Source organism: Panulirus ornatus, chromosome 1, assembly GCF_036320965.1.
Source record: "Panulirus ornatus isolate Po-2019 chromosome 1, ASM3632096v1, whole genome shotgun sequence".
Lineage (NCBI taxonomy): Eukaryota > Metazoa > Arthropoda > Malacostraca > Decapoda > Palinuridae > Panulirus > Panulirus ornatus.
In genome coordinates this window covers 84218650-84235020 of record NC_092224.1, presented here as the reverse complement: position 1 = coordinate 84235020, position 16371 = coordinate 84218650, and the positions used below count along the sequence as shown (strand labels likewise).

The window sequence follows — 16371 nt, the reverse complement described above, 5'->3', positions numbered from 1 at the left end:
ACCCTGTTTTTTCACAATTTCTCTCAATTTCTCTTTCACACACTTGTCCACACTTCAACAATTTCTCACTCAAGTTTGCCTAAAGTGCTGTATCATCAGCAAACAACAGCTGATTCACTTCCTAGGCCCTCTCATCCCCTAGAGTCTGCATACTCACTCCTTTCTTTAAGACTCTCATTTACCACCCTCACCACCCAATCCATAAACAAACTGAACAATTGTGCTGACATCACACTCCCCTGCAACAAACTAACCTTCACTTGGAACCATTACTCTCCTCTCTTCTTACTCTTACACATGCCTTACATCCTTGATAAAAACTTCTCTCTGCTTCTAGCAGCTGCTTTTCCCACACCATATATTTCACAAGGCATCTCTATGAACCCTATCATATGCTTTCTCCATATATGCCACATACAAATCCATGTATCCCTAAATATTTCTCACACACATTCCATAAAACAAACACCTGATCCACACATCGTGCAACACTTTTGGACCCACACTGCTCCTCTGCATTCTGATGCTCTGTATTTGCTTTTACCCTCTCATTAAATACTCTCCCATACAACTTACCACGTATACTCATCAAACTTACACATCTGTAGCTGAACACTCAACTTTATCTCCTTTGTCCTTCTACAATGGCCCTATACATGCATTCCGCCAATCCTCTGGCACCTCATTATGATCCAAACATTCAAAATCCTTACCAACCAATCAACTACATAGTCACCCAATTCCCTAAGCTAAAGACCAAAAACACCATCTGAAGACAACAAGGAGAAGTTATAGTACTTCTTTGAGTAAAGGAACGCTTTGCCTTACACATAACATACTTGCAATGTTAATGGCCAGTGATAAATGCTGAATGGGAATCAGAGGAAGGAGTTTTTTTCTACCCCTGATATGCCTGGTCCCTGGTGTCAAAACAGGAACAGCTGAGCCATGGACTAGAGGATGAGGTCATCATGGAGGAACATGGGATAAAAGCTTCCATTCCCACAATAACCTCTACCTTGCATTTGGTGGGGACAGAGGCATCACCAAATAAGAGACAGGAATTTACCCAAGGAAAGTCAAAAAAGAATTTCATTAGTTATTCAAATCAGCTTTGTTTATGTGCAAAAATTAATATTTAGAAGGGGCTGCTGGAAGGGGAGTGGCTATCAAAATAGATACATTTATGAGTGTGGTCATATGAACCAACTTGGAAAGAGACTGTAATTACAGTGCAAAAGATTAGAAGTGAAAAACAGATCTAGAATATTAGAAAATTGGTCACAGTTGTCATTAATATGGGTGGTGGAAGAGATAATATGCTCTACATCACTGAGAATGTAGAATGTGATGGGTTCCAATCCACCCCACCCACCATCCGTATGGGAAGAATTCAACCATTCCCTGTGGTAAATGTTGAAAGTCTCTCAATAGAGGACCTCAGCTTGTGGGTGACAGGATGCCACAGTCTCATGGCAGAAGTTTAGACAGTCAAATAAAGATATAAAGTTTGCAGAATTTGGAGAGCAGCAAGTGAAAGAAAAGTGTGATAGTGGGGAGACAGACCATGAGCCCAAAACATCAAAGTTTGGGACACAGGTTCTCAAGGCATGCAAACAGGTGTGTTGATGTTAGAATAAGCACAGACACCAACTTTGAACTGGAATTATAAATGGAGATTATAGATGGACATGAAAAAAGGGCTAGTGAGAACATCATTGGAACTGGATCTCAGAGAGAAGTAAGATATAAGTAGTTGAGTGCTACTATAAATCTTCAGTGGTCTTACTGGAATTATTCTCCATGTACTGTATCTTACTTCCACATCTATCTCCCTAGTTCCAAACTAATGCATCTATATATTTTCTTTACATTTTCACTTTGTCTAATTTTTTCTTTATGGTTATCTATGACCATTTTGTTTTCCTTTCTTACAACTCTGTATCTCTACCTGTAAAAATCTTACCTGGTTTTCGTGGGATCATGTTGGAAATTTGGAAGAAAATGAAGATAAAGGCTGAAAAGAGGAATAATGCAATGATGACGGGTTGAGAACAACCAGACCTGCGACCAACATAAGAGCGGTGAACTGTCCGTCCAATCCTCAGGTTGACCATCTGTAATGACAAATTACTAGTATCAGAAAACTGTGCAAAGAATAAGACTTTAAAAAGCTATAGATATAAAAGCCTGTATAAATAAGTTCTGAGTAGATGAAGTGATCTTTACATTCTGAGAGAAAAATGCTGGATGAGATATGATTAAGAGTCCTTTATACTCTAATCCATACTCTTTTCAGTGAAATAGCAAGAAACCACCTCATTCCTTCAACAGTCATATGAGTATGGCACATATGGCATCATGCTTATTTGCAATCAAAGCCTGGCACACCTTTAACTGCTGGGGAGCAAACTATAACTCTGCCAATGCATGAGAAACATCTACAGCTACAAGCAGCCTCTTGACATACACATTCAGTTTCTCTACACCAGATGCAGCTCTACATGATCCAACCATGGCATGTGGGACTAGATGATATCTAAATGAGGCAGAGGAGGCTGTTCATTATCAACCTCAAAGAGGATGCACTGCAACCACAAGGGAGCTGGTGTATGGCACATTGGATATGCAACCAGCTACCTGCCCTTAAATCAGTGAAGCCCCAGTTAACACATATACAAGCAGAACCCTATCAAGCTGTGGAAACTGAAGACAGAATAAGGAATCTCACTACCTACAACAACAAATGATTGAAATTTTGCAAGAAATGAAAAGGGTCAAAAACCTAATTCAAGGGCTTCCATAGGCACTGTATCTATCCCATGTCCTCCTGTGACTGGTAAAAACAGTGGGAGTGAGGGTGACAGACTCAGAGACATAACAATCAACATCATTAACATTAATATCACCTCCTACGAAAGTAACTTGAGACTCTGTGCTCTTAGCACACCTATTCATCTATTATCTTAAGTCACAAAGTCTTACAAGTAATCAAGAAGCTCCTTGACCTCCGACAGCACCTGATTATGACTACTGATGCCTGATCATGTATGAAACTGTTATGAAGTGCAAGAAGTCACCTAAAGGTGTGACAGCCTATAATATGATGTGCTTATGAATGACACTGACATGGAATACATCAAAAAACATATTTCAAACTTTGCCAGATATGGTTGCTGTTGTCGACGTGTACCATGAGTCAAAAAGTTTACCTTTCACCAGTATATCAAGGCCTATAGGATAGCCATTTATGTTCAACTAGTCTCCAAGAGTCATCAACACTAATACTCAACATCAACACTAAACTATGTCAAAGGGGGCATTCTTTATTTTTGTAATAATAAAGTACAACCAGGTTTACTGAAGTCCACATACTCACCAGTCCCATATAAAAGGAGTTTTCTATACATATATGACTTTTAATATGCCATACCTTAGTTGACATTCTTAACATCAACATCAATTGTGTGACATCCCACAAGTTAAAATACAGAGTATACATGTCTGCCTACTTAACTCAATTTGATATATATCCTTGATGGTTACTGTGACTACAGAGGGTATAGCACAAGATAAATTTCTAAGAAATCTGTCACTTAGTCCAGGTCTGATCTTTTTGGTATCCACACTACCCATATCATCACTGAATCTCCAACTCAACAATCATCCCAGATGCTACATTTCTTAACACCAACACATTCAACATTCATGATCTCCAATAACACCTTAAAAACATACCACACACTTTTCAAACAATGACAACTCTGAAGCCAACTCCTTTGTATGAACAAAACACTGACTTTAATCGGCATTGTGGGGGACATACAACATTTTTGAATCAAGGTAGCATCAACAAACATGCAACAGAAAAAACTAAATGCCTTCACAACCCTTGCAGGTATAAGTCCCAGCCACCAACATGATGTGATTTCCATTCTGTAAACACATTTGTAACAGAAAAGAAACACTTATCCCCAACCTTATCCTCCACATCCAAAACCAGTACACAAAACTCTAAACAACCCAAATCATAGCTAGGAGCACATAAATGACCAACAAAGATTACCTAAATGAAGACTACTATGCCCTAACATCACAAGCACATTCAATATGACAGGCATTAAATCTATTGTAGCTTAATAAAACTGATCAGTCTGTTTAGATATACATCACTGTCTAAAATTTCTCCAAAACTTTCATTCCTTCCATTGTTATATTTCTGGCAGTACACAAAACTCTATACCCAAATCATAGCAAGGAGCACATAAATGACCAACAAAGATTACCTAAATGAAGACAACTATGCCCTAACATCACAAGCACATTCAATGTAACAGGCACTAAATCTATTGTAGCTTAACATAACCCATTCATCCTTGCTAATCTTTCAAAAACTACCAACCCCACAGAGAAATGAGAAAACTAACTAAGTCTTCTACTTTAGTCATCAATACATCTTAATAACCCCCTCCACTAACTAGAGCTTGTAAAACCAAATATGTATACATAGATCATCCACAAATGCTAAACAAAAGCCCCCTGAACACTATTCTAATCATATCCACTTCCCAGGTAAATCCTTCCAAACCATACTACCCATAGAAACATGAGTCATGGTACTGCAAATTAGGTCAGGATGACATCCATCACTACAAGCATTTAAATTAAGCACAGAATCCTCCTGCTTATACTACTACCATTCCACAAGAAACATAAAACTTTCAGTCTTCAAGTGTTCATCACAAGCCAAACACAGACAAAACAAACATATCTCTGCTCTCTTGAGACTTCTGGGGCAACCTGAGGAACAAACAAAATCAACAGATTACCACAAGACTCCCAAAAAGGATATAGAGCTATGATGATCATGGTGATACACCTCATCAATTTCAGATCACCATAATCTCAAAACCCACAGAAGGAGACCTGCTGAACCTCATCAACTTCCAAGCTGGACACTTAACCATGATCCCATGATCATAAGAACAGTTTCCCCAATATTCTTCACCTGAGGAACCACTACAAAAGCAATCATGCAACAGAAATCTAAATGCCTTCCTACAAGTACCCAAAACACTCTAAGCATGTTGATATTATCAGATTGGACCACTTCAAAACACTGAATGACATTAAGGTCTCCACTAGCTAAGGTGTAGAAAAGAGGTAGATTTGATTTGATTTTGTGAAATTTGTAAAGCACCAGACCCCAGTGGTTATTCACCACTTTTAGCATGAAAAAGATATCAAAAAACTTAAAACTATCTATAAAGAATTACATATCTTAGTTCCTTTATCTGGGAGTGGATCTGGCAGCGGATGGAACCATGGAAGCAGAAGTGGATCATAGGGTGGGGGAGGGGGCGAAAATCCTGGGAGCCTTGAAGAATGTGTGGAAGTCGAGAACATTATCTCGGAAAGCAAAAATGGGTATGTTTGAAGGAATAGTGGTTCCAACAATGTTGTATGGTTGCGAGGCGTGGGCTATGGATAGAGTTGTGCGCAGGAGGATGGATGTGCTGGAAATGAGATGTTTGAGGACAATGTGTGGTGTGAGGTGGTTTGATCGAGTAAGTAACGTAAGGGTAAGAGAGATGTGTGGAAATAAAAGAGCGTGGTTGAGAGAGCAGAAGAGGGTGTTTTGAAATGGTTTGGGCACATGGAGAGAATGAGTGAGGAAAGATTGACCAAGAGGATATATGTGTCGGAGGTGGAGGGAACGAGGAGAAGTGGGAGACCAAACTGGAGGTGGAAAGATGGAGTGAAAAAGATTTTGTGTGATCGGGGCCTGAACATGCAGGAGGGTGTAAGGAGGGCAAGGAATAGAGTGAATTGGATCGATGTGGTATACCAGGGTTGACGCGCTGTCAGTGGATTGAATCAGGGCATGTGAAGCGTCTGGGGTAAACCATGGAAAGCTGTGTAGGTATGTATATTTGCGTGTGTGGACGTATGTATATACATGTGTATGGGGGTGGGTTGGGCCATTTCTTTCGTCTGTTTCCTTGCGCTACCTCGCAAACGCGGGAGACAGCGGCAAAAAAAAAAAAAAAAAAAAAAAAAAAAAAAAAAGTTCCTTTAATGATACCTAAACACTGAAAGCTACAGAAATTGGAAAGGTATACATTGGCTTCCTTTGAAAACTGATCAGTCTGTTTAGATATACATCACTGTCTAAAATTTCTCCAAAACTTTCATTCTTTCCACTGTTATATTTCTGGCATTCCATAATACATGTTCCACTGCAGTACGGCAACTGCAGGTCACATACTGGGGCAATTCTCTTCTCCATTATGTCAATATGGGTAAAAATAGTGATTAATCCTCAGTTCACAAGGAACAATCTAAAAATGGCAATACCAGTTGAAAAATGAATGCCTTAAGTTCAAGAACTACCTGTATCCTCTGTAGTCTGTTATTCCTTTAACCTTCAAAGTCCCACCTAGCTTTCCATTTACATTAAACCTCATTTTTCACTTTACTCATGAAATCATATATAAATTGCTAGATACAACTAATCTAGCCTTAGCATAAAGTATTTCATTAAGGCTGATATCAAATTTTCTACATAATCACCAAATTCTAAACTCTTTACTTTCAGAAAATTCTTACAATTCAACCTTGGACATTTTGAGCTAGGGGAAGTGGTGTGGTATGGCTTGAAGTACACTCTGGAAACCAGAGCAGACAGTACAATTTCCTTTATGAAGAGTGTTCAACTGATTTAAGTGCAGTCTGAATACCATACATTTCTGCAGGTACTCTTGATAGTTATGCTACATGAGATTCTTCTTCAAATGTAAGTCCATAGATATCATCCTTACTTTTTACAATTCATTAGTTCATCTACATCTTTAATATTGTGTAGTTTTAGTCACCCTAACTTAAACATTATGTAGACAGAATGGAGAGAGTGCAGCATCAAGCTACCAAGATGATTCCTGGGCTGAGAAGCAAATCCTATGAGAGCTGATGAAACAACTTGAATCTAATCAGCTTACAAAAGAGAAGTTTACAAGGTGGTCTAATACAAGTATTCAAAATCATCAAAGGCTAAAATGATCTTGATCTAATAAGTTAATCAAGACTTGACTTGTCTGATTTCATTCGTAATAATGAATACAAACTCATGGGCAAACATTTTACCTTGAATGAGGTGAAGTACTTTTTCAATAGGATTGTTAACATATGGCATGATTTACCAATTACAGTAGTTGAAAGCAGTGCTATTGATACATTCTAATAAGTAATAATCATTTTGCTTAAAGTCCACAAATTACATCATTTGCACTTCCTTAGTCACATTACAATTTGAAGGTTACTCTCTTTGAATTATCTGTACACCTAATTTTTACCATAGTAATCTGTGAGTTTCTGATATCTTGCACTGTCGAAAACAGCCTCAAAAGGACCCAATGGTCTGTTGCTGTTTGAATTCTTGCTTTCCTTTGTATCATTCAACTTCTTAAATCTAAGCATGCAGTAACCTAACCTAATGTGGGACTCTAATGATGGGTTACAGACAAAGCTGATTCCAAGTCCTTCTCACACAGAATCATGAAGCTTATTGTCCAATCCTCATCACTTTATATTCCCTTTGGTTGAATTTCATCATCCACGTAGCAGACTAACTTTGTAAGCTGATGCAATCCTTCCTGCTTTTTGCTTCCCTCATAACTTTTGCATCATCTGCAAAATCACATCAATAAAAAAATGATCATACAATGACTGCCTTCCCTACTCAATGCAGTCAATTCCAAACCCTACCACACCATTAAAGGAAAATATACTATTCATTATGATTTTTCTTTAATCATGGATATTAGTTAAATATTCTGTAAGGAAAAAATCCAAATTTCTTTTTACACAGTGGTGTTAGTCACATAAAATCTACTGCAGTATAATTGTTAATGCCTTAACAAGACGTCTTGTAGATCTACCTACTGTACCGCACAGAGGGTTGGTCCCCATGTAAATGCCTGATCTGGTTTTTTGTGCAAAGAACTGCATCTCAGCTGATCAATGATGGTGGCACAAGATACCTGAGGCTTCTTTACAATACGATTACACTAATTACGGATAAAGTAGAGCATCATTTGCATCAGAGCAATGAGGAGATAAAGACTGTATGTAGTAATGCAGATGATAATTTACTTGGTGATAATATACATATGATGAAGATCTACTGAAGAATTGGATATCAATAGCAGAAGTTCATCCAAATGCAGAAAATTACACCAACTCGTTTTGGCAACAGAAAAATTCTTCTCATGCCAGCTACATTAAGTATATAATAACAATGAGTCATATGAGGTTACTACTGTCAAAAAAAATCATATAAAAAATATATCTTTTCATACATATTTGCCATTTCCCACATCAGTGAGGCAGTGTTAAGAACAGAAGACTGAGCCTAAGAGGGAAAATCCTCACTTGGTCCCCTTCTGTGTTCCTTCTTTTGGAATTTCCTTCTTCTGGAAAACTGAAAAACTGGAAAGGATGATTTCCAGCCCCCCCACTCCCTCCCCTTTTAATTGCCTTTTACAACATGCAGGGAATATGTGGGAAGTATTCTTTCTACCCTATCCCCAGGGATAATAAAAAATTATTTTTTTTATTATACTTAGTTGCTGTCTCCCACATTAGCAAGGTAGCACACGGAAACAGACAAAGAATGGCCCAACCCACCCACATATATATATATACATATATATCTGTTGAATTACATATAAAAGAGAACAATGATGAAAACTTGATAAACAAAGACAATAAGTTACACCTGAAAAGAAGTAAACATTTACATTACATTGGTGTAAAAGTGACAAGATAGGAATGGCCAATTAAATTACTAATAAATACTAGTAAACACTGTGACACTAATGCATCCCTGTAGTTCCCAACACTCATCTGATGTCAGCCTCTCATCATGCAGAAAACAAGAATGCAGTTTATTCATAGCCTTCACTCAGTAACATTAACACTTAAACTACCCTCACTGTCATCTGATGATCCTCAAAGGGCTGCTCTCATTATCCCAGGATGACATAAATTTTCTTGCCTGTTTCAATATCCAGATGACTTACCATACCAAAAGAGGCCTACAGGGGTCTCTTCTGTCATTGAGAAGGTGCAGAAAAAAAAAACTAGGTCTCATCAGTACTTCTACAACAACCTTTGATTACAGGGACAAACTGTTGGCCTACAGGTCATTTGGTCTCATTGACCCAGTAAATATGAAAATTGTTGGATAGGCTAAGTGATGAGGAGGAATCTTCATCATATATATCAGTTGGGGAGAAAAGTGAAGTAGAATAGCATAGGCAAATTACACATGGAAGAGGGAGGCCAGCAAGGGAGCCATCTCCAACACTCTCGTACTTGTGAGAAAAGTTATATAACAATTGTGCTTTTCTCATAATTCTCTTTATGTAATCCTGGGGTCATGAAGGACTTTAGTAAGAAATGATAAGTAAAGAGATAGAATATTCTTAAGAATAAACACTACCAGTTTCCTCCTTACACATGCCAAAAATTCACATCTATTCTTTAAGTGAACGTTAAAATACAAGTTTACCTCTCTGATCTGTGGTCTGGCAACTCCCATGGTCCAGCACATTTTGAATCTGCCACCACCATCAATTAATAGTTTGCGGATCTACCATCATGGAAGGGCTGTTGGCAGTGCTAAGGCACCAAAATCTGTTTATTCTGCAGCCAAGCTGTTAATTTCTTATATGTCATCCAAGAGACCAAGAGGTGCAGAAGATAGTGCTAGTGCTAATAAACGTAAGCATAAATCATTATTCAAAAGGCGGAGTTAATGAAAAAATTAGAAAGAGGAACTTCTGTAAAGATTTTATGTGAGTACTATGAGATCTGATCGTCAACTGTGCATGACTTAGGGGTCAATTTCTTTTTTCCGGGATTTTCTGTGATTCAGCAATGCCCAGGTCCCAAGGTTGCTGAAATAAAGAGGTATAACTTGTACAGTATTTCTAAATGTGTCCATTTTATTCATCATCAATGCTGTGGCTCTATATGAAATTTGAGTAGAATGTGAAACTAAGTTCAAGATAAAGAAACAAAACCCTCAATCTCCTCCCTATATATGCCAGCCTCACCCTCCACAAGCTCATTTTTTTGTACATCTCGTGTGATATTTCTGAACACATTTCCGTTATTCACCAACAAAGCAACATCTGCACATAAAACAGGAGTACAAAGTGATGCTAAGTTCAATGAATAGAAAGAAATAACATCTCCCTGTCTTCACTGCCTGCTGGGAGCTTTTGGACATTTCAAGCACACCCTTCTCTGTCATTCACTCAGCAATGTATCACAAAGACAAAGGAATTATATACCTTTTCAAGTATTTTCTAATACTTTTGCATGCTAACTAATCACTTCTTAAAGAAATAAAAAAAGTTATCTTAATCTTTTTTCTACCCCTTACCTTTTGCAAAAAAAAAAAAAAAAAAAAAAAAAAAAAAAAAAAGCAAAGATCTCATCTATATAAGACAGTTCCACTTCCCTCTCCTCTTTTGCCAAATCATTAAATCACAATGAAAAATTTTCATCTGATAAACTCATTCAGCAATCTCATTTCAGATGGTATTCGAATACTCTAATACTAATATGGATGGAGGCTGCATCCACACACAATGGGGACACTGCAGATATATGAAGCCACCAGAGAGGGGACGAGCCTTGAGAAAATACAAGTGACCATCCATCTATCGCACCATCAATCTCCTTATTCTGAAGGCAAAAGGCTGCTCTAATGCTTATATGGGCAGAAGACATGCAGTGTACCCTACCAAGAAGATGCATGGGGACACCACAAACAGGTGGGATACCTGAAGATATGATGAGTTATGAAAGAATGTGATTGTCTATCCATCCTCAACACTAACAAGTCACTGAGGCCTCTAGGTAGCTCCAATAATTTATCTTTTGTTTGGACTGCCACATATGACTTGTCCATAGAGCCAATAGTCTGTGCAAGATTCAACTTGAGGCAGGAAATTAAGTACAAAGACTGATGCCAAAAGCACCTTGCTATGTAGGAATATACTGGTGGCTGAAGCACCAAAATGATTAAATGGGCACAAAAGCAGATGACCAATGCAGCAAACATCTGTTTAAGGGTTAACAGTATTTTGTCATTTAATATGCTATTAGCGTATGCATGAAAACTCAGTATAGAACAGATTCTTCATCTAATGAAGAAATTAGAGTTGCCATGGAAGAGAACCCCACCCCACTTGACTTTGGAAGCCTATTTTCGTTTATACTGTCTTTTTCTAGGAATACTACATCTGGTATGAATAAGAGACAACCATATGCATGGTGCTTTGCCTGGATGATTTATTTGATAATGATAAATCTGATTTACATTTTCTTACAACGAAAACAAAACATCTATCACTCACATTCACAAAGCAATACTGCATATACTGAAATACAATATGAAGCAAGTATTTAAAGGAAAGTACATACAGTTCCTATAAAACTACATTACCAATCTTATTACGGAGAAGCCTTCCACATCTCTATAGACTTTCACAGAAGCTCAACACAAAAATCACAGTATGTGACCTTATAATCTACATACTGAAATGATTACATAAATAGCAAAGAGTACTTACACGTCTGTCCTCTAAAAGGCTGTCAGTATCATCATGTGCATTATTGGAGAAACCAGTTGGTGACGACATCTCTAGCAACCATGCCAAAAGCTGGTGCACATAAACAAGCTAAGTAAAGAGAAAACACAAAATAAACATAACAAAAAATCCACAGTCTTTGCAGAAAAACTAAAGAAAAATATCTAACACAAAGTACAAAAAAGAGAGTCTATTGTCAAAGATATTTCTATCTTTCAAAACTGTAAAGAATATCTAAGTTCTAATTTTGATACATATCTGACATTCATTGAGGGTTTAATTCCTGGACATGTGGAAGACTACATTTATTCCTGCAGAAATCTCCCTTTCTGAGGCACCTTTAGTGGATATTTCATTCTTATATATGAAAGAAAAATTTAAATTTCCTTCCATTCATAGACACCAACCCTCTCATTTTCTTGCCTGACTGATAACCTGTTCTCAAAATCTAAACTTTTCCATTCTGTAACCAATTACAAATCCAAAGGGGGTGGAGGGAGAATTCTATGTCATTATTCATATTCCTGATAAAATAACCTCTAAGAGAAGAGGAAGTCTTCCATGTTCTGGGAAAGGACATCTGAAAATGCTAGCATTAGTGTAAAGTAATACATGGGAGGTGACAAGACAGCCAGACAAATAAATTAATACGTTAAAGATTTAATTTTTTTTTTTTCATACTTGAATGCCATTTCCCACAATAACCAGGTTGTGCCAGGAACAAATAAAGACAGGCCACATTTGCTCATATCCATTCTTATGTATAATGTATTAAAACTAAAGCTACATATTGACAACCAAGCCCCATAGATCTTTCCATGGTTTACCCTGGCCACTTCACATGTCCTGGTTCAGTCCACTGACAGCAAGTCGACCCTTGTGCACATCATTCCAATTCACTCTATACCATGAATGCCTTTCACCCTTCAGGCCATGATCACTCAAAATATTTTTCACTACATCTTTTTACCTCCAATCTGGTCTTCTGCTTGTTTCCTCCACTTCTGACACAAATATCCTCTTTGTTAACCTCTCCTCCTTCATGCTCTCCATATGTCCATACCTTTTCAGCACATTCTTTCTATTTTCACACCTCTCTCTTACCATTTATCACTAATTTGATCAAACCACCTCACACCACACACTGTCTCAAAAACCTTCCATATCCTACACATCCACCCTCCTCTGCACATCCTCATCTATAGCCCATGTTATAGTTAATTACTTTTCATACATGATCACCATTTCCTGCATGAGCAAGGCAGCATCAAGAACAGATGACAGAGCCTAAGAGGGAAAAATTCTCACTTGGCTCCTTGCTCTGTTCTTTCTCTAAAAAACTAATACATGAAGGGAAGATTTCCAGGCACCCACTACTGCCCCCATGAGTAGCTATCTAAATGATCAAGCATAATTACAACCCGTTTTAATAAATCATGAAAATTATTATGCACCAACAGCAGTAATAAAGTTACAGAGCCACATACAAACTGTGTACGGGAATATACATTCTACAGAAGATTTGATCGTGTACCATATGGTATTATGTAAATTCCAAAAACAAACTGAAATACAGTACAATTCTATTATATTCCTTAAGAGTCACCACTAAAGAAATTTCTAACTATATATATATATATATATATATATATATATATATATATATTATCCCTGGGGATAGGGGATTAAGAATACTTCCCACGTATTCCCTGCGTGTCGTAGAAGGCGACTAAAAGGGGAGGGAGCGGGGGGCTGGAAATCCTCCCCTCTCGTTTTTTTTTTTTTTTTTTTTTTTTTTTTTTTTTTTCCCAAAAGAAGGAACAGAGAATTGGGCCAGGTGAGGGTATTCCCTCAAAGGCCCAGTCCTCTGTTCTTAATGCTACCTCGCTAATGCGGGAAATGGCGAATAGTTTAAAAGAAAGAAAGAAAAATATATATATATATATATATATATATATATATATATATATATATATATATATATATATTTCCCTGGGGATAGGGGAGAAAGAATACTTCCCACGTATTCCCTGCGTGTCGTAGAAGGCGACTAAAAGGGAAGGGAGCGGGGGGCTGGAAATCCTCCCCTCTCGTTTTTTTTTTTTTTTAATTTTCCAAAAGAAGGAACAGAGAAGAGGTCCAGGTGAGGATATTCCCTCAAAGGCCTAGTCCTCTGTTCTTAACGCTACCTCGCTATCGCGGGAAATAGCGAATAGTATGAAAAAAAAAAATATATATATATATACAAATCTAAAGATATACATATTTTTTTTTTGCTTTGTCGCTGTCTCCCACGTTTGCGAGGTAGTGCAAGGAAATAGACGAAAGAAATGGCCCAACCCACCCCCAAACACAATGTATATACATACACGTCCACACACGCAAATATACATACCTATACATCTCAATGTACACATATATATACACACACAGACACATACATATATACCCATGCACACAATTCACACTGTCTGCCTTTATTCATTCCCATCGCCACCTCGCCACACATGGAATACCATCCCCCTCCCCTCTCATGTGTGCGAGGTAGCACTAGGAAAAGACAACAAAGGCCCCATTCATTCACACTCAGTCTCCAGCTGTCATGCAATAATGCCCGAAACCACAGCTCCCTTTCCACATCCAGGCCCCACACAACTTTCCATGGTTTACCCCAGACGCTTCACATGCCCTGATTCAATCCACTGACAGTACGTCAACCCCGGTATACCACATCGATCCAATTCACTCTATTCCTTGCCCGCCTTTCACCCTCTTGCATGTTAAGGCCCCGATCGCACAAAATCTTTTTCACTCCATCTTTCCACCTCCAATTTGGTCTCCCACTTCTCCTCGTTCCCTCCACCTCCGACACATATATCCTCTTGGTCAATCTATCCTCACTCATTCTCTCCATGTGCCCAAACCATTTCAAAACACCCTCTTCTGCTCTCTCAACCATGCTCTTTTTATTTCCACACATCTCTCTTACCCTTACATTACTTACTCGATCAAACCACTTCACACCACACATTCTCAAACATCTCATTTCCAGCACATCCACCCTCCTGCGCACAACTCTATCCATAGCCCACACCTTGCAACCATACAACATTGTTGGAACCACTATTCCTTCAAACATACCCATTTTTGCTTTCCGAGATAATGTTCTCAACTTCCACACATTCTTCAAGGCTCCCAGGATTTTCGCCCCCTCCCCCACCCTATGATTCACTTCTGCTTCCATGGTTCCATCCACTGCCAGATCCACTCCCAGATATCTAAAACACTTTACTTCCTCCAGTTTTTCTCCATTCAAACTTACCTCCCAATTGACTTGACCCTCAACCCTACTGTACCTAATAACCTTGCTCTTATTCACATTAACTCTTAACTTTCTTATATATATATATATATATATATATATATATATATATATATATATATATATATATATAAGTGATGGATTGGGCAAAAGATGCTTGTGGCATGAGAAGAGTGGGAGGTGGGTTGATTAGAAAGGGTAGTGAGTGGTGGGATGAAGAAGTAAGAGTATTAGTGAAAGAGAAGAGAGAGGCATTTGGACGATTTTTGCAGGGAAAAAATGCAATTGAGTGGGAGATGTATAAAAGAAAGAGACAGGAGGTCAAGAGAAAGGTGCAAGAGGTGAAAAAAAGGGCAAATGAGAGTTGGGGTGAGAGAGTATCATTAAATTTTAGGGAGAATAAAAAGATGTTCTGGAAGGAGGTAAATAAAGTGCGTAAGACAAGGGAGCAAATGGGAACTTCAGTGAAGGGCGCAAATGGGGAGGTGATAACAAGTAGTGGTGATGTGAGAAGGAGATGGAGTGAGTATTTTGAAGGTTTGTTGAATGTGTTTGATGATAGAGTGGCAGATATAGGGTGTTTTGGTCGAGGTGGTGTGCAAAGTGAGAGGGTTAGGGAAAATGATTTGGTAAACAGAGAAGAGGTAGTAAAAGCTTTGCGGAAGGTGAAAGCCGGCAAGGCAGCAGGTTTGGATGGTATTGCAGTGGAATTTATTAAAAAAGGGGGTGACTGTATTGTTGACTGGTTGGTAAGGTTATTTAATGTATGTATGACTCATGGTGAGGTGCCTGAGGATTGGCGGAATGCGTGCATAGTGCCATTGTACAAAGGCAAAGGGGATAAGAGTGAGTGTTCAAATTACAGAGGTATAAGTTTGTTGAGTATTCCTGGTAAATTATATGGGAGGATATTGACTGAGAGGGTGAAGGCATGTACAGAGCATCAGATTGGGGAAGAGCAGTGTGGTTTCAGAAGTGGTAGAGGATGTGTGGATCAGGTGTTTGCTTTGAAGAATGTATGTGAGAAATACTTAGAAAAGCAAATGGATTTGTATGTAGCATTTATGGATCTGGAGAAGGCATATGATAGAATTGATAGAGATGCTCTGTGGAAGGTATTAAGAATATATGGTGTGGGAGGCAAGTTGTTAGAAGCAGTGAAAAGTTTTTATCGAGGATGTAAGGCATGTGTACGTGTAGGAAGAGAGGAAAGTGATTGGTTCTCAGTGAATGTAGGTTTGTGGCAGGGGTGTGTGATGTCTCCATGGTTGTTTAATTTGTTTATGGATGGGGTTGTTAGGGAGGTGAATGCAAGAGTTTTGGAAAGAGGGGCAAGTATGAAGTCTGTTGGGGATGAGAGAGCTTGGGAAGTGAGTCAGTTGTTGT

The 16371-nt window shown here is 38.3% G+C and overlaps 1 protein-coding gene across 3 annotated transcripts in view; it reads right to left on the bottom strand.

Annotated features, from left to right (window-relative positions):
• Window positions 1-16371, bottom strand: part of LOC139750247 (beta-1,3-galactosyltransferase 1-like) — a 137263-nt gene that overhangs the window by 21502 nt on the left and 99390 nt on the right. For 2 of the 3 annotated variants that reach the window (XM_071664776.1, XM_071664766.1), the window contains exons 3-4: window positions 11646-11753; window positions 1967-2117 (exon numbers count right to left, since the gene is read on the bottom strand). In XM_071664776.1, coding sequence (XP_071520877.1) covers window positions 1967-2117; window positions 11646-11714 — 220 coding nt within the window. In that variant the 5' untranslated portion in view covers window positions 11715-11753. The remainder of the gene's footprint in view (window positions 1-1966; window positions 2118-11645; window positions 11754-16371) is intronic. The other variant, XM_071664787.1, reaches the window with a different exon arrangement.